The sequence below is a fragment of the Ischnura elegans genome, chromosome 6 (genome assembly GCF_921293095.1).
Source record: "Ischnura elegans chromosome 6, ioIscEleg1.1, whole genome shotgun sequence".
NCBI lineage: Eukaryota > Metazoa > Arthropoda > Insecta > Odonata > Coenagrionidae > Ischnura > Ischnura elegans.
This window is the reverse complement of record NC_060251.1, coordinates 118734715-118757158: the sequence shown is the minus strand read 5'-3', so window position 1 is coordinate 118757158 and position 22444 is coordinate 118734715. Positions and strand designations below refer to the sequence as shown.

Genomic DNA, 22444 nt, shown 5'->3' with positions numbered 1-22444 from the left:
AAGCGCAAAAGAAGGAGGGGTTGAAACAAGAGGAGGGGGTGGGTTTACGGCAAGGGATGACGGACGCTGCCCCCTGTTGCTTCACGGTCAATCAATTGACAACCGCCCCCCTTCCCTCGAGTTCTCCTTTTTCCCGCATTTGCGCGCGACGATCGCGTGATTTGCATCGCGTCCCATCATCAGGTCATAAATATGTAAATCACGGTCAGCAGTGCCGTCGTCTGCTCCCCCTCCCAACAATTTAGCAAACCCCCACCCCCTCCCACGCAACCAATCGGCGCCGTCAGCTGGCAGTCCCTCCTGCCCGATGGGAGCGTCGCTCATCGGGGAACCGACCAACTATTTCGGACGTGATTAAGCCACGGAGAATATCCAAGCCCACGGTTCTCGCGGGCGCACCAACGATAAGGCGTGGAGGTCACAAGTGTGCGAATACATATTTTGGAATCCTATCATCAATGATGTGGAGATTGGGCGGTGGAGGACTCGCCGCGAAATGCATCCCCGTATATTGGAGCTAATAGTGTACGATACATTTATGGCTAGTAATTGAGGATAATTATACTATTACACGATTCAATAGGACTTAAATTTGGAGTATGATTCTTCATTGCAATGATGCGTGGGCGATTTTAGCAGCGGAGAAATCAAGGAAATGTGGTGTCGTAGAAGAGTGATGGATAGATCGAGTGGGTGATGCGAAGGTTCTAAAAAGAGATGAGGAGAAAAAAGAAGTCCTTTGAAAACCCTTTTGATTGAATTAAGAAGGGGAAATCAGATGGGCGTGAGACACGAGGGTCAACTGAAAATGGTGGTTGGAGGGGAAGACAAGGGCACAGGAAGAGACCGCGAATGAGATGAGCATAGGATGTAAAGGAAGTAAGGCAGAACTACGAAATAATGGGTATTTATTTGACGGTGTTTGCGTGGGAATATTTTACGATACATTTAATAAAAAAAAACGAAATCTATTAATTCTAAAAATTCTTCCATCTGATTAGCAGTGCTATCGGTTGCTTCATGACTTATTTCTGTGATACCACGAAATACGGTTTGCGACCTCAACAGTCCCGAAGGAGAAATAAACACTACGTTACAACTCAAAAACCAAAGAATGAATGAAAATGGGGGGCTTTCATAGTGTTGAGAGAACGACATGAACAGCGATAATGATAGCCCTCCAGGGTAATGAGCATCCGACATGGCTTTTTTTATCGGAAATGAGTTTAAAAAATTCATGTCATTCAATTTATCTATTATCTATTTACTATACTTAAACAATTGAGCAGTCTCTCAAATATTTTTCTATAGTGCTGATTATATGTTTAATTATATCATTATATTACATATCATTTGGATACATTTGACCTCACGATGGTGACGTCATCTAAATTCGTAAATTTATTTGGGATTAAACCGCATTGATTGTCCTTTCGTGGTATATGTGCAATCAACAACTAAAGCATAAATATGATTTAAAAAGAAAATCGTCCATTTGTTATATTATTTCGTCGAAAAATAAAACGAAGTTGACTCAATAAATAAATAATAAGTTGTTATCAAATTAATAGTGAGTGTGTATCTGAAGCAAAGATGTGATCGAAATGCACTCATTATATCGTCTCCGGCAACCGAAAATAGCCCAATTTTACAAGCACATGAAATTTACATCCACTGTCCGAGCTGTATGAGTTTACGCTTATTTTTCCAATAATTTTGCTGAGCATTGTTGAGAATCATCGGCAAAAGGCTTATTTACATGCAATAAATGCAAAAACTTGGGAATAAGATATAATTGTGATTAAAGAATTCCGAAGGAGCATTGATAAGAAAAGTAGCGAAGTGAGTACAAGAATAGAAAAAGTGATGAAGCATAAATCAAATGAAAATGGCTGTTATCGCAGTAAAACAAGCATTTTGAATTTTCATTCTGACGTCGAGAGCGACTACAACCACCAGCCTCTCATCACTTAGTTTGGGATCATATTAATGCGGATAAAGCAATTTTGAACATCAAAGCGAAAGTAATTCAGGTAAAGAAAGTTGAACCAAATATACAAAGCGAGGAGTTATTGTCATAAATGCTTAAAAACATTTAGTATTATTAATTAACATTAAGCAAAGAAAGTAAATCCTAGTTAACTGACAACAACTTACAGGGTGCTTGCGTAATTAATTAGATGATGGGAAAACAGTTTGCTTAAAGGACTTCTTGAGGATCTAGATGGGATGAAAGATGAAAAATATTAACGCTGAGGGAAAAATATAATAAGCCGTTAATGAAGACAGGTCGCTATAAGTGTTTTCGCGGAAGGGTTTGGTAAAGGGCAAACGGCTTCCGGCGGATATAAGCTTTATAGAAGAAAGGCCTGATCTCCGTTGGCGGCTGCCGTTGCTATATAATGAAGGCACGAAGAAATTAAGATCAAAGGCCGCAGCAATAAGATTTCAGCCGTTCCGTCGCATAATCTTGAGAGGGTGAGCCGAATTGTGGTTGGTGAGGATAAGAATAATGCTTCTCTCTCATAAATTATCTCGAAAGCGAATTGATACAGGTACCCAAAAAAGCTTAAAATTTCTATGGATAACAAATTTTGCTTTTTTTAAAATTGGTAAAGCTTCTGAGAGTATTTCGCGCACAAAAAATGTCCCAAAATGCTTGGACCAAAAATCGTTGTCTCAGTAAAGAGGGAGTTAAGAGGGAGAAAGTTACAATAATTAAACGAAACTTTGGTCACATATTTTTTCACTGATCTAAAGAAAAATGGATTCCCATGAGCCGTTTTTTGAGATATTTGACGATAAAATTAAAATGATTTAACATGGGCTCTTATGGAGAAATACTGTTTTTTCAAAGCTGTTAGCAACAAAACGTTGATGTGACGACATTCATTAGAAGTAAAACTTTGTGACAAATTTAAATATGCACGGCAAAGTATAAGTTCTTGATAAAATAAGAAAGAAATAATCGAAAAACTGCCAGAAACTGGCCAGATCGCATGGTACCGCAATATCGAAAAACGAAAACCACTACACCGACTTCGCCAAAATTACGCAAACATATTAAGTTTCCCGGCCTTGCATATATTTTGTTTTTGTAATTTTTATTGTTCTTTTAAATGGCCGTGTTAGATTTGCCATTTTCACTCCGGAAAATCCTCAAAATTTGATAAAACCCAATTTTTGGTGTTTTTCCCCATACTTTTTAGCAGATAAACTCTACGGCATGTCAATTAATAACGATTTTTTAATTATATTTTCGTTATTTACATGGTGGGATCAGGTTCGCCGTTTGAGCTTTAAAGAAAATATAGCCCTGCGTCTTAGTGAGCTCCCTGAATACATGCTGCACGTAATACAACTGCTATGTAAAATCTCTAAAATTATAAAAGGGAAAAATATTAAAAATTAAATATTAACTATGCTTAATTAGCATCATTTTATTGAATTTTGAAATTTTATCGAATTCGTATTACAATTGTGGTAGAAGCCGCATAGCCGCAAACAGCTAGTCTATGCGTATTTTCGCATTTTAAAGGGGGACTTGGAGTCTTTGTAAAGATTATTTTGTTAAGATTATTTGAATGTGTTTGGGAGAATAATACAGAACTATTGGGGAATTGATGAGATATATTGTTGTAATGGCATGCTGGGGATATTGTTTACTTACGTACGCTGGATTGTTGCGAGGAGTGTGAAGTTTCGCTGAGGGAAATGTATTGTTGACAGTCGTCACTCGAGAAATGAACTTATCGGTGTTATTATCGGTGTGCGCGAGTGTACTGAATACGGCGAGTTATAACTGTGAGTGTGCGGAACTCTTAGTGAACTGTCTTTTTCAAATGAATTGATCACTGATTAACAAAAGTCTGAAACTTTTGTTTCATTTTCTAATCCAAAAACAGATGAAATCAGATTATTTGACGATGCAGTTCGTAATTTAAATAAACATATAACCAGGGCTTGTGTAATATCCCTAGTGTACGATGATCTCATGGAAACTAATAATGATTTCAGCTCTTCTAATTGGTCTATCGAGAGACCAGTAAAAGAAAATAATTCTTTTTCGTGAAGCTCTGACGTTTTTGTTTTTTCTAAAAACGTCTGTGAGGCTGAAGTTGACATTTTGTTTAAAAATAAACATATCTCATCTGCAGTTAAAAGGCTTATGTTACTATATACCTGAACTAACTTAAGATCTTCGTCAAAAAACCGGTGTTTTATTAAATGCTCAGAGCATTATCGATTTCCACGTGGAATGAATATTTTCATGTGTCTAAAACATTGCAACCTTGCATTCAATGGGACAACAGTCAAGTTACTTTTATTTCCGCACACGCAACACACTGCATGAGAAATAAATGTTCTTTGGAGCGGCAATTCGGTAGTAGGTTGTATTTCTTCTGGTTTCTTTAATTCCACTTCAAAAACGCTCTCAGAACTATGCGAGCTAGATATCTCCGAACTTGACTGAGAATCCATTGGCTGATTTTGTTCACTGCGTGAATGTTCTGGTTCCACAATTGTTTTACGCGTACCAAAAAATACAATTCGTCTGCATTTATCGCAAAGCTTAAACCCGATTTCAACATAGCCGAGATTCAACTGTTCTCGAACGGCTCCAACATCACCTGACGAATTAATTATCTTGATCGGAGCTCCTATTTTACTTAGATGTCTTTTGAGACAGTTGCAACATTGGTCAGTTGCATCGAAATCATCCATCTTCTTTAAATACTCTGGAAAAGTAAATATTTAAGATATACCAAAAACCATGAATATAATTACAAATTATATCCAAAAATTGTTCATTATTAATTAATAAATATATGTATATATAAATAATTAAATCCATGATTCAGTATATATTAATTGCAAAATAATTAAATCTGATTTCATCACTCACAGTTATAACTCGCCGTATTCAGTACACTCGCGCACACCGATAATAACACCGATAAGTTCATTTCTCGAGTGACGACTGTCAACAATACATTTCCCTCAGCGAAACTTCACACTCCTCGCAACAATCCAGCGTACGTAAGTAAACAATATCCCCAGCATGCCATTACAACAATATATCTCATCAATTCCCCAATAGTTCTGTATTATTCTCCCAAACACATTCAAATAATCTTAACAAAATAATCTTTACAAAGACTCCAAGTCCCCCTTTAAAATGCGAAAATACGCATTGACTAGCTGTTTGCGGCTATGCGGCTTCTACCACAATTGTAATACGAATTCGATAAAATTTCAAAATTCAATAAAATGATGCTAATTAAGCATAGTTAATATTTAATTTTTAATATTTTTCCCTTTTATAATTTTAGAGATTTTACATAGCAGTTGTATTACGTGCAGCATGTATTCAGGGAGCTCACTAAGACGCAGGGCTATATTTTCTTTAAAGCTCAAACGGCGAACCTGATCCCACCATGTAAATAACGAAAATATAATTAAAAAATCGTTATTAATTGACATGCCGTAGAGTTTATCTGCTAAAAAGTATGGGGAAAAACACCAAAAATTGGGTTTTATCAAATTTTGAGGATTTTCCGGAGTGAAAATGGCAAATCTAACACGGCCATTTAAAAGAACAATAAAAATTACACAAAAAATGATTTTTTAAAAGTTTGCCAAATATTACTAACATAGCCTAAAAATTCATCAAAAAATTCAAATATTTTTCCTAAACTCGATTTTGACCCAAAAAATATGAAAAAAATCAGTGTGTGTTAAGACTTAAAAATATCTTTCCATGAATTTTTTCAGATTTTTTAAAGCAAAGAATCACTCAGGAAAAATGTTTTTTGAAAAATCACGTTTTTTACGATAAAAGGACCGTGGGGCCACCTAGGCATCTAAAAATTTCGCTGAAGGGGTTTCTAAATAATTACTTTTGAGTGCATAATCCCAAATAAGAATCCAGCCTAGTGCAGATTTTACCATCTTATCCCGCTATAGCCTTTGCCATTTATTTTTGTTTTATTTTGTATAAATTTTTTTGCGACTCTTTTGCGTAAATAATAGGTATCTCGAGTAGATCACTTGACTTCAGCCTATTCCAATCTGTCTTCCTTAGCCCCAAAATAAGTGCAATTTTTTATTCTTTTAAGCGATAATGATAACTTTCTTTGTCGTTTTTCAAGGTCATATTTTAAAAATAGAAAATTATAATATGTTTGTATCCTTTTTAGTGAGGCGATAGATTATGAAGCGAGTATTGTGAGAAAAAAGGATGTAAAAAGCAACGCTAGAGGCAAGAGTGATGGGTAGCGCTGGAAGAAAGATGAAGGGAATTCATGAATGGAAAGAGACAGAGTAAACCTCATTGTGAAGAGGAGGAGGAAGCTGAATCCGGCTGAATGAGGAAACAGGCTGGAATTTTAAATAAAGTGCTATACGTAAACCTATATGAACTGGTAGAATGCCTCAGACAAGGTTAAGTCCTTTCTATGTAATGTACTGTACCAATGAATGCAAAGAAAACATCAGGAATGAATATACGCGGAAAACAATTCATGCTACGATTTGCTGATGACATAGCTGTTACAGCGGACACAGAGAAGGATTAAAAAAAAGATTCTGGTTAATATAGGAAGGGAAACGGGTAACTATTAGCTCAAAATAAGAACAAAGAGAACTAAGATATTTGTCTGCATTAAAAGAGAAGAAGTATAAATAAATGTTAAAATAGGGGAAGAAATTGGAAAAGGTGAATTAATTCTGTGATTTGGGAAGAGGGAATAACCAGCGATGGTAAGAAAGAAATCATTAGCAGCAAAGAGCATTGAGTTGAAGAGAGCATTCCACCTAAAGATCTTTATTTTGGTGGACTGCTCTCTTCCTAAGAATTAAAACAGTATTTTAAGGCAATTATCAGTAAATACAAAACTCATTGTTTAGTGTACTTCAAGTGGGTACTCTCCTCTTCCTTGGGCTGCCAAACAATTACAAACTTAAAATTACACACACATTTGAAAAAAATGAGCAATGAGTTCCTCGAGGTATGTCATTTGGAGGTGGTGCCGACAACTTACGTCATTTGCGCAATAACTGAAAGATATAGTGGGAAGGGTAGAGAGAAACTCGCTGTCATAATTAGCAATCTCTGCCGCCGCCAGGATTTGAACCTGGGCCCACTCAGCAGGAAGCCGAAACTCTAGCCAACACACCAAAGCAAACTCGGAGTGCCACGACTCAATAATCTCATACTATCTAAAGCTTCTTCATTAATATCATTAAGTATTATCTAAAGCTTCTTCATTAATACCATTAAGTCAGGGGCAAGTATAATATGTACTTAGTTAGGGTAAATGTTAATAGGTGAGGCATATAAAGATTAAAATTTCTGTGAAAGCAATAAAAAAATAGCAAGGCATTTTCTTATTGATTATAATTGATATTTTTAAATTTGTTTAACTTTAGCCTCCTTAAAAATTAATGCTGAATAGCACTTCCAAACAGCGTTGAAGATATAAAAATAATTTTTGCGATACTTTGGTAAGATACTTGGTTAATATAAAAATGTACTGACTTATCTGAAAAAAACTAAGGTACACGTAAATTCAGACCGTGATTAAAATATTTAAACAATATCTAATCGTCAAACGTGGATATTTTTTGAATATTCGCACGAGCAATACATTCTTAAAGCTGTATGGGAGTGGGTATTCGATAACGAAAGATAGATTGATAAATCAGACCAGTCAACAGCACCATGGTATTTATAAATAGGGCGGAGAAATTGCAATCAAAAACCATTCAGCTATATCGGCCAACCCCTGCTCAGTAAATGGAATAAACATCGCATGATGTGATTGCTGTTAAAATAAAATTGCCAATCAGGAAAATTCACGCGAGTAGATTGACAAAATACTCTTTATATGGATAATATATTTCGCTTATCTCTCCCACCTGCAAATCTCCACACTATCATCCCACAATAATTTACTGAAGTGAATCCAATGTGTCCACACTGGGATAATGAAATTCTGATTAGCAATTAGAATTCAATTTTGAAAATTGCCTTAAGCTCATACAATGCCGCAAACTAATGAAATTATGGTTGATTAATCACGAATAAAAACAGTCAAAAATAAAACTGATACGGGGAACAAAAAATCCAAAAGGGAGTGCAATCATAGTAGCAGCCCGAAATTTCAGAAGTACCGGAAAACGAAAATTACTCTTTTAACGAGCATAATGAAAGAATTTGTGAATCACGAAAGGTACTAGGAGCTATAAAGCCGAAGTAAAAACGAGGCAGAGACAGGTTTGTCAAGAGAATTCCACTTCTAAATATAAAATTTTCCAACGACAATTTAAGTTTCTGCAAGTTAAGCGGAACCTCTCACAAGCATCTCGTCTGAAGTAGGGGGCTCCCACGAAACTTGTTAGGATTTAACAGAGACTTACAATGCGAAAAGTATAAACTAGAGTATAAGAGGGCAAAGACAATTAGAGTAATAGAGGACCGTCCACAAACGAGTCCTTTTTAACTTTGATGCCTGAAAGTCTTGAAATTAGTTAATGACGCCACTTTCTGAGTGGTATTTGAGCGAATACGGCGAATAAATAGGAAAATAAATTTCAATGATATTTTCAATCTTAGAATGTAAAGAAAAGATGCGGCAGTGGAAATGACAAACATTAGACTTAGCGCATAACATTAACTGAAGCATGATGTAGCTGGTACCCTAAGTTAAGCTAGTACCCTAAGTGTGTGAAAGTTACAGAAACGAATTATATTTTGAAATAGGATGTAGTTAAACTGATCAATTTAATTAGTATTCGCGACCTTCAATTTTCATAATTGGCAAATGATTAATAACGTGTTACAAAGCTGACTCAAGATGAAATTCATGTCTAGAGGATTTATCGGATAGAAAGAAACCGATTGAAAACAGAAAAAATTACCAGAGTTTGAAGACTTTAAAAAAATACTTTTCCCATTCACAGCACAATCCTTCAACCATTTCAATTTTAAATTAAAGGCATTGTTTGCTTTGGAAGCATTCGCTATCATTACAAAAAGTTGAAGTTCAATGGCACATTCAAGGACTATGAATAGAGGCAATGCTCGTGTAGGTTCAAATCAGTCAGAATAAAACGATTTCTCCAGTGACACGTGGTGATGCAGCCAGAGAAAAACATGATGTGCAATCGGGTCTATTGATTTCACTATTCATTGGAGACTGCGCCAGTAATTGTGGGAATAATTAACGATGGAATTTCAAACAGAATGATCGGTTAAGCTGTTCAGTGAGTAAAAAGTTGAAGTGGGCAGTAGCAATCAAATCAAATTGAAGCAAAATCTGTCGCTTTGGACTGATCCTTCGCTCCGCTGACTACGATCGCCACTGTTCCGATGAGAGTTATTTATCGTCGCCGTGCAGCCGCACCGTTTCCCACGAAGCGCCGCACAACATCCAAACGAATCCTTATCGCCGTTTCCGTGAGCTAATATTTTTCCAGTCGACGAGGCAAAATGAAGAAGATAAAGATCAATGGAGCGCGATTGGTGGATAATCATGGACTTCACACTGAATTTTAACTTTATTCCTTGATTGACTGGTTTCGATTGGTGGGGAAGAGCTCACTCCGGACTAAGGTGAGGGGTATTCACACAATCACTATAGCTAGTCCCTTTTCCAGGGCCACTTCGCACTCTGAGAGAATTTTATTTAAGGGGTGTTTGAAGGCTTCAACCAGGATTTGAACGCGGCACTACTCCATCATCAGCCAAGCGCGTCAGCATCTATCAGCCTAGTAATCTATCCACAGCTGTTTGATTAAAACCATGGGATTCCCTGCGTAAAAAAACATAAAATACATCGCTATTAGCATGAGACTTACTTCATTCAATTACTCCTGCTTAAATAGCTTTGAAACAATATCACCAAATCGCATCGTGTTTGCGGAGCATATCGTTCTGAAGGGTATCGCGTCGCCAATTACGAAAGAAATCCAGCAGCGAAGAAATCAAGATAGGAAACTTTCAAATGGTGGTATTATAGAATAATTCTGACGATGAATAGGATAGATCGTGTGAGTAATGGGAAAGATCTAGGAAGAGCTAGAGAGAAATGTCCTTTGAAAACTTGATTAGAAGACGGGACAATGTATTCGGCTTCATCATGAGACACGATGGAACAGTGAAAATTAACGTTGAAGGACAAGTGGAAAGGAAATCAGAGAAGTGGTAGGCCTCGGATGAAATACATGGAGGAGATGGTGAAGGTTGTAAAGCAGAAGGTGTAGTGTAAAAGGATTAGCTGATAAAATAATAGAGTGGAGGGCAGTGTCAAACTAATGCTGATGACTGTAAAATGCGATAAATGTAGGTCAGGACGTGTCAACCACTGGCGAAGTGAAAATACATCACACATCGGAAATATATTTCAAGTTAAAGTAGAAACACACATTCACGATCGCATTCCAAATCACGGGAACAGCAGCCATGAGAAAACTCACGAGGGACGGATACAATGAAAACATACATTTTATCCGTGCGTCCATGGCGTAAAATAATGTCGAAATTCGTTAAAAAAAAAGCACCTCAAATAATTACACCGAGAGTAATTTAATTTTGAGCTATTTCATAACTCAAATTGAAGTGTTACATCATTCAACAGAAGAGGGTCTTATTTCATCGACGTGGATTCTGTGTCGGACGAAGGCGAATTTTAGCGATTAATTACGCAAATTGAAATGGAACGAAATGCAAAAATGCATTTTAGCATTTTACAGTCCGGAAATATTTGGAGAAAAATTAGTTTTCAAAATATCATTTCGCTTCCAATTACATTTTTTCGGTCCTTTTTTCTCAGTGTATACATATATTGTCACGTTCAAATTTGGTATTATTAGGCTGCAATACGGATTAAAACGTTTTCCTTGGGCAATACATTTCTGGGCGTTTAGGTTTCGAATAATAAATTGCAGCATGTCTGAATGATCTGTAGCCTGGACCCTTAGTCTAGTATTCGTTTAAAGTCGTGAACTTGTAAATACCCACGTGACAAATTCTTGAGCACAAATGGACTGGAATATGCATTATTACCAATCGGCAGTGGAAAACCCGGAAATCGGTTTAGCATACCTCTTCACTCCATTCTCCCATCAGTTTACATTTTAACACTTACATTAATCTCATGTTTGAAAACTTCATCACCTGCTCCTTTGTCATTTTTCTTTGCCACTTGTCTTTCATAGTGCGGCCGAGTATATTTCTCCGTCTTCTTCTCAAATATTTCAAATGAATTCTCTCCGATTCTTTTTTAATTAACTTTATTTGATTAAAATTTTCTAATAACTCACGCGGTCAATCCATTCAAACTTTATCAGTCTTATGTGAGCCTACATTTCGGACACTTTTAACCTCGATTCCTCCGTCGCTGTCATCACCCATGTATCTTTACCTTACACCTCATCCAGCTCCAATAATAAGTACGAATGTATTGTTTCCCTATTCTAACTATTAAAACTGACAGTGGAACGCAAAAATATAAGTAAATATCTGTGGGAAAGAAATCCATGGAGCGCAGCACACAAACTAAATGCAGCATCTACAGAAAAGTAAGATAATAAAAAAATCCTAAAAATCTTCGGGGAAATGGCCTTCAAAACGTGTTAAATGCATGAAATAGGCACTTGCTTTTTGAAAGGCTCCAGCCTTAAAAAATGCGACATAATCTACTCTGGAGCCATCGCCGTTTACACTAGCGGCAAGATATTTGGACACCCTTTGAGTCATGATGGCCATAATCCACCCACGAAGCCAAGGCAGCCTGCTAAGTCTCCATATTTAATGACCGGAGATAAAGTTTAATGGATATGGAAGTTTTTTAAAGGCCTTTCCGGAAGAAGAAGTGAACAAATAAAAAAAATGAAACGATGGAAAAAGGGGAAAACGCAAGGCTAAAGAAAAGGCGATCATGGCAGGGCATTGGAGGCCATTATGGAACGGATATGTATCTAAGGATCAAACGTTTGAGCCAATCAAGTGTACGAAGGTGACCATGACACACGCCGCTTCTATCGGATGGATAGAATATTACTCGTTCACCACGTTTATGTAAGAGTGGTTGTGACCGAGTTTGAGTAAAACAAAAATAGATTAAAAAAACAATCTAAAACGTACGTTTTTGTTCGAACAAAATATAAGAAAATAAACCAACCTTCCTTGGCCCCAGGCCGCAGGTTTAAATTTTACAGAAAAAAGAATTTATTTTCAAAGCCTTACGTGATGCGTATTTGCTTTATATCAGACACTGGAGTGATATAAATTAAGAGAAAGAAATGGATCCAAGATATTGAAATTGATAGATTGTTTACTTTGGTCGGTTACATGCAGTGTTTTATTAGCAAAATTGAGACGTTCGGTCGGAGCGGTGAAAAAAGAGAAAGTCCCATAATTTAAAAGCGGATCTTTAGGTCGAAAATAAGCATGGATTTTAAAATTAATTTTATAATTCACAGTAATACTCTCTTTTTTTAGTATTTTTATTATGTGTTTTAATGATATTTTCCCAATTTAATTCGATACAAGTGAGACCAATCAGGCTTAAATAAACGTCTGCATAAAGAATTGCGAAACAGCCAAAATATAGCCTAAGACGATGGAAGACGCGCAAAGCCAACTTGTGAAGAAAGTTAAAAAAAAGGAAAACGTAACGACCTTGCGTGGACTTCAAGCTTAGAATTTTTTATCTTTAAAGATACGCGTTATCCGTTGTCCTGGAGAGAATATTTTTACGATGCCAATAAACAAATCGAATAAATTCATGATGCAGTGGAGGGAGAAAAACAAATTTCAACATCAAAAATGGCGCCTCAAACTGCCTGTGCAGAAAAAAAATGGATTAAGAATGCATAGTCACCTGGTTTTGATGTGTGCTGCAAATTAAAAAAAACGATAACTAATCGGAAGTGGGTTAAATTTGAGTTGTAAAATTTTTCCCGGAAGATAAACATCTCAAAGAGCACAAGCAATTACACAAGAGCGCGACTTTATGCGATGATAAATTGACACGTATTCTTCCATTTTTCAATACATCAACCACTTCTCGAGCTACACGCGATGAAAAATCGACCACCATAACACAGATAAGTTGAAGACGTCACAAACTCCTAGGCGTTATGCGTGGACCTCAAATGGTTGCTGTCATTCACACTCTTGAGATCGATTCCTTCCCAAAATGAAAGGTTCACCCTAAGTATATAATTGGTCCTGTATTGGCAGTGCTTTCGCGTATTGTTAATTTAAACTTACTGTAAAATTGCTGGTTAGGCTGAATTTTCTTTTGCCGTGGCTTATATTTTCCCTTGCATCTTCCGAATTTTTTTAGAAAAATCAAGATCTTTGGCTGTAAAGAACCCCATCATAATCGAAAATTCATTGGTGCAATCGAAGTCGAACAAAAAGAACAACAACGATAAACTATGATGTTTAAAAACTCCACAACGACGAGCCGTTGACCACCATAACAAAAATAAGAATAGAATCGAAAATCTAAAATTGCTCTCTATAATTAATTTCTAATATTAAGAGTGGATTCTCTTCGAGAAAAAAAAGGTCTGACGTCCTGCGATCACATCGCTCATTTCGCTGGCTAACATGCAGATCTAGGTGCACTTCTCTACGATTTTTAATCGATGAACGGTCGGCAAAAAATGTAGGCATGCAATTTGTTGACAGAAGTTCCCATAGTTTAATAAAGTTAAATTGAGGAAACACACAAAAGTGTACAAAAATTTCAAAACGCCAAGAGTCCATTTCGCCATAATTTGAAATAAATATTTTTTTACATTTTTCGGGGCTCATATAACTCCTGCTTCCATTTTTTAAAAATAGATGTATTGAATATGTAAAGTAGTATACGTAAGGTATCTATTCACAGGGAAAATATTAAGTGAAAATGTCGGTAGACTTGAAGATGCACAATAAATAGTTAGTCTGGATACTTCGATGGGTGGAATTGATTTGTTTTGAAATTCAGAGGCTTCGATTTCTCCGATACTTTGTGAAGCAAACTTCTCTCCACTTGATGCAATATTTCCAAGGACACTACGATGTGTTTTTTTTCAATGCCGTCTGTAGCATTCTACACCGTTCACCCTCCACGAATACTTTCCTAGCCTCCTCAAGTGCTCATACGAAGTTCCACTTTACGCTTCATTGCGGCCTATCTAAAATTGTTTGGCCAAACATTTGTGACGAATCCGCGACAAACTCCAACTTCAGCGTTGGAACTTTTAGGGAAAATGCTATAGGTATAGAACAAAGGTTATTCGTTTAGCTTTCGTTCGGCAATAGCTATGGAATGAGCGTCCTCGTACACGTGCGTTGAGATGGCCTTTCGTCAATACGCCCCCACTCGTACATCCAATGGCGAGTGGTCCGTCCAATGCACCGTCATCGAAAGAGCCGGTACGGCCGGTACGGCCGTATGCATTCCGTATTAACGACTCGTGTTTCTTCATCAAGAAGTGTTTGACCTTTTAAAATGCATGGATGCTTGCCCAGCATCCTTTGATTGTAGGCACGAGATCGTTCAATTCCAAGTAATTAATTGCTTTCGGTTTAAGCGATATCTCGTCTGCAGTGGCATCTCACAGTCTGCAGGCATTATATCTAGACGTGAATTCAATAGGAAACCCATTGAAGTGAACTTTTCGACGCAGTCAGTGAAGAATGTCAGCTTCAATGCTATGTAAACTGAAAAATCACGGGCAGGTCAGTTTCGGGAAAATGTAAACAAGTTGTTCAATATCCACGGAAGGTCAACGGAAGTGCGTGACTACCAAACGAGTACTACCACTTAGAGGTAATTTTAGTCCATAAAAATAGATAAAGTCAAAATTAATTGACGTGAGAATGCTTCTTGGAAGACATTTCATAAAATATTAATAACAGTGTAACGTAAGACTATTAATTTTCAGAACCCTTTTTATTTCCTTCTATTATCTCCAAAATCCTCCACAAAACCTCTCCTTTTTACATCTCACTCAACAATCCCCTCTCCCCAAACAAACCCTTCACAACCAAAATAACAACTTTTAAAAATCAGACGTTACAGTCTTTCCTCCACCCTTTAAGAATTTTGTCCATAAATGTTTTAATGCTTCAATCACTGGACAAAATTTTATTTCGATGCCGTTGGAGTACCCCTTGCCAGATGGTGCCACACCCGAACACTTACCGACTTCCAATCTATTTGATGTCGCTCATCGCCCTGCTTAGCGCATCCGCGTTCTTATGAGCTGACCCCGGCTAGACCAGCCCCAAGGCTGCATCCCAAACTGCCTCCAATGCTGCCAATGTCACCTCCACCGGCCAAAGCTCCAAGACTGCCCACTCCCACAGACAGCCCACCTGGCAGGGCAACAGCTCCACTGCTATAGCCAAGGGCTGATCTCCTTGGAAGAGGTGGACTATCAGCAAACCGACCAGTACTATTCAATCCTAATGATGGGGACACCACACTTGGCAACACTGCAGCACGAGAAACATCAAGTAGAGGGTTTCCACCAGCACCCAGACCCATACCAATTCCACGTAGACCTTCAGGTAACTTTGAGGGCAAGCCTTCAGTCTTTTCATTCACACGGTCCATTCTCACTGTCATTTTCCTATCATACAACAGCTGATTATGAAGCATAGATATTGCTTGCACAGCTTCAACTGGATGCTCAAATTTCACCACACCATGTCCACGACTCTTTCCATCTTTGTCTCTGTTAAGTTTTGCATTAGTGACTTTACCAGCGAGACGGAAGACATCCCTCAATTTCTTTTCATCAACTTTGTAGTCCAAATTGGCAACAAACAATCTACTGACTAGGGGTCCATTTATTCCCAGGCATTCTAAAAACTGTGGGCTCAGTCCATACGTATTGCCCCACTTGTTCTGAATTGCAGGTGAGGTAGGACCAATTAGACCAGGTAAAGGTGCTGGTGCCTGCCAGCTAGACCGTGGTTCATCTCTGGGGCGACTACTTCCTCCACTCATACCAGCATTTCCTCTACCCCCACCACCACCACTGGAACCTCCCTTCATTGGCCTGCCATACTTGTCCCTCTCAATATCAAAATCCTCCTTAACAACAAGTTTTCTTCCTTTCAACTCCCACCTATGCATTTTCTCAACTGCCTTCTTAACAGATTCTGCATTTTCAAACTCAACGATACCACACCCTCTAGGTTTTTCTCCATCATCACTAAAAAGCTCCACATAAGCAACTTCACCAACTTCTGTTCTAAAGAGGTCCTTCAACTCCTGCCAGCGGAATTTATAAGGAATGTTGGAGATGTAAATTCTTCTATCTGCGGGAGCTCTCCTTCCCCCCCCGTCACGATCGCGACCGCCACTGGAACTTCTGGGTTGGAATCTACTTTGTCTTTCACCTCTTCTCTTTGCCGCTCGAGTCTGCACCGTATTTATCCAATGTTTTTCTTGTTGCTCTAATTGACATTTCTCAATTAATTCTGCGGTGGTATTTCCCAAAATATATACACCGCGATCCAAATCATTCTGTACTACCACAGCCTTCCCAAATACTCGACCGAACTCTCCAATTACTTCTACTTCTGCTATAGGAAGAAAACGATCGCGTACTTCTAAAGCTTGCTGTATCCAAACAGTTTCTCCTGTATACATGTGTGGGGTAACATATTTCTGAGCCACTACATCGATTGTTGCACCTGTATCTCGTAATATCTTCATTGAATACCCATTTACCATTCCCTCTGTCAAGTATTTGCCAAACATATTTTTATTATTTTCAATTTTTAAAGAACCAACGAATTCTTTTTCTTCGTTATCCTTCGTTTTTTTCTTTGGGCAATTTGCGAGAAAATGTTGAGTGGAACCACACCCGTAGCACTTGGGTTGAAACCTCTTTTCGAAATTAAGTCCCGAAGACGATGATTTAGGCATCTTTTCCATAGCCAAGTCACGCCTTTCTTCATCAGAATTTACAGAAACAGTCTTCGGCTTTGTAAACTGGATCCTTTTATTTTGTTGATCCTTAATGTAATGACCCGTGGTTTTCCGTCCCATGCTTTCTCTAATAGCATCAAAACTATCCAACTTCTCAGCCAATGCATTCGGATCCTTAAAATTTGGCCATTCGTCTATCAGGAGATCTCGCACCTCTATGAGTACTTTTCTTTTCATCTGATCAGTCACCATCAGTCCTTTTAACTCCTCAAAAGAAATTATATCCATCCCGTCAATCCATCCTTGGAAATAATTAGTCATTTTATATACTACATCACTCCACGCCATACCATTTGATTTGGACTGCTTGTAAAATAACTGTCTGAACATTTCTGAGCTCAATTTGTATTTCTTAAGCAGTAAATTTTTCACAAATTCATAACTATCAGCTTTTTCCCTAGGTTATCGAGAAATTATATCATTAATCTCGTTTGATAGTAATCCCGTCAAGTAAAATACTAATTGGTGTTCCGGAATACCGGCCCTATCTGCCTGCCTTTCAAAACGTTCAAGATATAAACTAATGTTTTCCCCGTGAGGATCAAATTTATCCATATGTCGAGTTATATCTATTTTCGGCAGTGTCCTCTGAGCGGTCTCCGTCTCCAATCGCACTTGCACTCGCGGTTTAAATTGGTTTGTGAAAATTTTAGTTTCTCCATTTCTAACTGAAAACTTCTCTGTCTTTCAGCGTCTTCCCGTTCCAATCTTCTCTCTTCTGCCTCTCCTTCCCGTTCCAATCTTCTCTCTTCTGCCTCTCGTTCCAATCTTTTCTCTTCAGTCAAAAACTTCAGCATCTCTTTAACAAATTCCTCATCATAATCTTTACTTTTTAGTATCGCTTGTTTGTACTCTACGACTCTAGCTTCCCTCCCCACGTCAGCTCCTACTTCATATGCGATTTTGCACAAAACATCTTTAGGGACTCTAGCCAAATACGACATTGTTTAAGTTTTTCCGCAAATCTATCACCTAAACAACTCACTAAAATGAGGAAGTCAGAAACAGCACCCAGTATGCTCACACCATCCGGCAAAAAGGGTACTCACCTTTCCCGAAGCAAAAACGCCACACCAGCGAATTAAACTTCCACTTCTTCCGAAAAACACCAAGTCGTCTTTGCTTGCAGCTCCAACTTCTCAATGTGCGTCCTTCCTTGAAGCAAATACCATCTCCAGTCCGCTTCCTCGAACCAGCAACCGTTCCAACGCTCAAACCGGCCGCTGCGTCTTTTCAATTTCACTCAGGCTAATTTTTCCAAACCTGTGTCAAACATCCCATCCTCGTCGCCAGAAAAACGTGGGCTCACACTTACGTCTGTAACGTAAGACTATTAATTTTCAGAACCGTTTTTATTTCCTTCTATTATCTCCAAAATCCTCCACAAAACCTCTCCTTTTTACATCTCACTCAACAATCCCCTCTCCCCAAACAAACCCTTCACAACCAAAATAACAACTTTTAAAAATCAGACGTTACAACAGCAATCGTAATCTTCACGGATACAGTCAACATATCACGATAAACTCAAACTATCGAACAGCTTCGTTCGAGCGATTACCTTTCAATAGCTTCGATGTTTTTAGCGGACATATGTCAAATATTCCGTTTGGATTTGTCTCATACGGTTCCCGAACAATTTTCCGACCTTGTGTCTGAACCCTCGAAAGCTGAAATGTGTGACCATGGGCCATCTCCGACGTCCAACAATTTTTAGAGCATCCGTGCTTCATGTAGCCAGCTGAGTGCTATAATTTAAATGCAAGATTTAAATGATAGATTGCGCCTCCTCAGGCATAGTGAAATGAGTCCTTGCGCTAAGCACCCGCCTTCTTCCTGCAAGTAACCGCAAAAATGACGAAATTCTCAAGCCTTCCACACTGATTCCTCAAGGAGACGACTCAAGCTAACATTTGAGCTGGTTTTGAAAAGTCAGCCGAAAAATGTTTCGGGCCGACTGTTTAAGAGCTAGTAAATAAATGGAGGAGGAGGCAGCCTAGGTCATTAGCGCCGAGGGGAAAGGATGAGTGGAGGGAAACCCAGTGCTGGTATTAACGAGAGTCACCCTAGGGATAACGTATTAACGTTTTATCCGACAGACACTGTACGTGGAGTGCCCTCCTCCAAACACTCAAGCAGCGCAATCCATGAAAAAACGCCCGTTCTAACGGAGTTAGAACCCCAGGCCCATAGATGGGAAGCTGACACTCCAGCATTATAACCAAAATAAACTTTTTATAAAGTGCCTGTCGGTATTAATCTTGATCGTGACGTCCAAAGCTTAAGGTGATTACCACAATGGAGTAAAAAACCGATGCACAAATTATGCTAGTAGCGCGCCAACAGACTCAGTTGCAAATCGTATTGAAGTCTTCTCGGGATTTCAACCGGGCTAAATATTTATGCAGCGGCAACGTTTCCTCAAGTCACTCGGTGGAAGTCCCAAGAAGATTTCATCAGAATAATCCACTCGGAGATAATTAAATCATATTTTAAAATACATATTTATTTATACACATAAAACATATTTAAAGTACATTCAATCATTAGGAAAATAAAATGATCACCCTAACCTCCGTCTACGAGACGCCTGGCCATTTTCTTTTCTTTGTCCACATCGTGTTCACAGTTAGGAAAATCACATTCCTCATATCTTGTTATTTTATACTTCTGAATTAGTCACCAATATGATTTTATGTGTTGTCACATTTATGGAATTAATTTAGATATTGTGTTGTTTTTGGAGTCTGGTGGACACTACGCGATTACTTGAGTTACAATACGTCACGTGCTAATAGCTTCGTGTTATTCATCGCTCAGTTTTTAAATACGTTTATAAAATAAACTAACAACTATTTAATGCATTAAATTGTGTATTTGCTTCTTACTGCTACGAATTATTTTATCGTAATCAATTTAACTCCCGAATAAAACTATTATTGCGAAGACCATGCTATGGTTTTTACATAATTTTAATGAACTTTGGAGAATAATGCACCATTTTGCCCTCAGCTAAATACGTTAATGGTGATTTTTTACTTCGATGTAGATGCATAACATTAACCGTCAAGCTTTACAATTTAGTGGTTGTTTCGAAAAATAAGTTTCGAGTCTGATAGAGGATATTTTGATTCAAGTTTAACTGAACGCGCTATCAGTATAAAATGTCTCGAAAATCAATAGTTTTACCTGTAGTCAAAATTATTTGTTAGTTTATTTGCAAAATCCTTGCTGTGAAACTGTGAAATATATGCTTTTACTGACATATTGATATAATTTCGATAACAAAAAAACCGTAATAAACGTCAAAATAAGTTGTATTCAGTCTTCTATTTGTGCAAATTTTTCCATCATTATTATGCATGAATTTGTTGTCCATTCATAGAATTAAATATTCAATGAATTTTATACCGTAATTTAAACAGTTATTTCTACTTTCATGCATTTTGTGCAACCATTCCAAAATGGTGTCTGTGAGACTGGAGAGAGAATGGAGGGTTAACAGTAAATAATTAGAATAAGGTACGCCAATGGGAAGCCAAAACTAGCCAAGGCAAAACAAGAAAGTGCTTAGTTTATTTAAACGAATACCTGGGTAATGACTTGTTCGTTCAACTGTCCTTTGCAACTAGGTACGCAACATCCCCAATGGAATCTCTAATCCGCCGATAGAGAGCGTTGCGGCGTCCCCCGCACTCAGAGTCCTCTGGACGGCCATTCTCAACACTACTTTGTAGTTATAATGAGGCAACCTAGAGGACTCTGAAGGTGGAGTGGAATGCGTTGAACAATGGAGATCGAGACGTGTGGAGTTTGTTTATTTTCAATTTTCCTAATTCACCCACAAAAAACATTTCTAATGTCTCCAAAAATGAGTTTCAGGAGTTTTCACTTTTATTCTGACGTTCCAGTTGTTGTCAAGTTTCAAATTTTTTTAGGTAAGGTCTTTGAGGCTCCAGGAAAACAACCCAACCCTTTGAATAACCGACGATCTTCACAAGTTCAATAAACCTAAAAAGCACATGATAACTGCGCATTTCCCCGCTAGACTTTAGGTGGCGTTTGGTCAAACAATGGTGGGAAATTTCTTTCCCATTGTCGAAGCGTATGCGACGCAGTAGTGCAGAGAGCGGAATCCAGAGGACTCTGCCGTGCGCCCACGTCATACCTATTTCAAAAACCCTTGATATCCTAAAAGAGAGGAAAGGAGCGCTTTTGTGTGTGCGTGCGTAGTATGCGTGTGTTGGTGGCTACGGTCCCTGCAGCCGGCCCTGCCGCCCCTTTAGCCTCTTTCTCTCTCTCTCTCTCGAGAGATGATGTTGGGAGGAGGTCGAAATTCCTTCCTCTCATATTTGGGCGGGGGCCGTGGGTGACCGCATTCCACGCACACACACAAGGGGGAGGGGGTTTGAGAGGGTGGGTTTCGGGGGGGGAGGGGAGGGCACCCCAGTGGGGGAGTGAAGCAACCGCTAGAGAGAGAGAGGTAAGCGGGGACAACATAATCAAAAGGAACAAGTCCATCTCTGCATTGTGTGAGCGTCCCCTTCGGCACGCGGCCACATTCCGCTCTGCTTGGGCTGATCGTGGGAGCCTTGATTAGGGTTACCTTTAAGGGCAAATGATTTAGAGCTAATGATTTTGAAATTAGCCCCCGGGGAACTAATCCAATCATTCCGAAAAAGAAGGACGCCGTGGAGGGAAGTGGTGGAAGTGGTCGAAAAAGTTTCCCTGTGCGCTTGGGGACGACTTCCGATTTCCTCCACAGTTACGATTGTTACTCCCGAGGCCTAGGCAAAGATCGGAAGATTGAAATTCTGAAGCCACAATGTTCTATGCTATTAATTGAAATCCCTGAAGTCAACCGCCATTGGGAAATTCAAATTAAAATATCAAATTTCATTAAAACAAGAAGAAGTACTCTGGACACAAATGCGAGGAAGCAAGAATAGGTGAAAGAATGAGACAAAAATGTACACTGCCCTCCGAAACTTTTAATGTTTACATCGAGATAGCCGTCAAAGATATCAAAGATAAAGCGGAAGGTGTTAATATATATTCGGAGAAAGAATTAGCATGCTGCGATTTGCTGACGACATATCAGTCATAGCTGAGACAGAACAGGATTTGAAGAAAACTCCAATGGACAATTGCCAGCGGGTATCAGGTGAAAATCAACAAAAAGAAAACTACTTTTATTTCTTTGCAGCTAAAAAGAGGACGCTGGAACCAACACCAATCAAGGAAAATAAAAGCTTGAAGAGGTGAAGAGTTTTCTTACCTGGGAAGCCGAATTACGAACGATGGACGAAGCAAGAGAGAAATCGTAAGTAGAATATCAAAGGTAAAGAGAGCTTTCTAAAAAAAGAAAAATCTACTTCATCCTGAGAGTACAAGCATAGACGTAGGGAAACAATTCATCAGATCAGACTACATAT

The 22444-nt window shown here is 38.4% G+C and overlaps 2 protein-coding genes across 2 annotated transcripts in view; one reads left to right on the top strand and one right to left on the bottom strand.

Annotated features, from left to right (window-relative positions):
* LOC124161593 (pupal cuticle protein 36) overlaps positions 1-22444 on the top strand; it is a 361395-nt gene that overhangs the window by 107572 nt on the left and 231379 nt on the right. The gene's annotated exons all lie outside the window — the stretch shown is intronic.
* LOC124161463 (myelin expression factor 2-like) lies at positions 15170-17237 on the bottom strand. Its single transcript, XM_046537785.1, has one exon. It carries the CDS (start codon positions 17235-17237, stop codon positions 15264-15266), a length of 1974 nt encoding a protein of 657 aa, XP_046393741.1. The 3' UTR covers positions 15170-15263.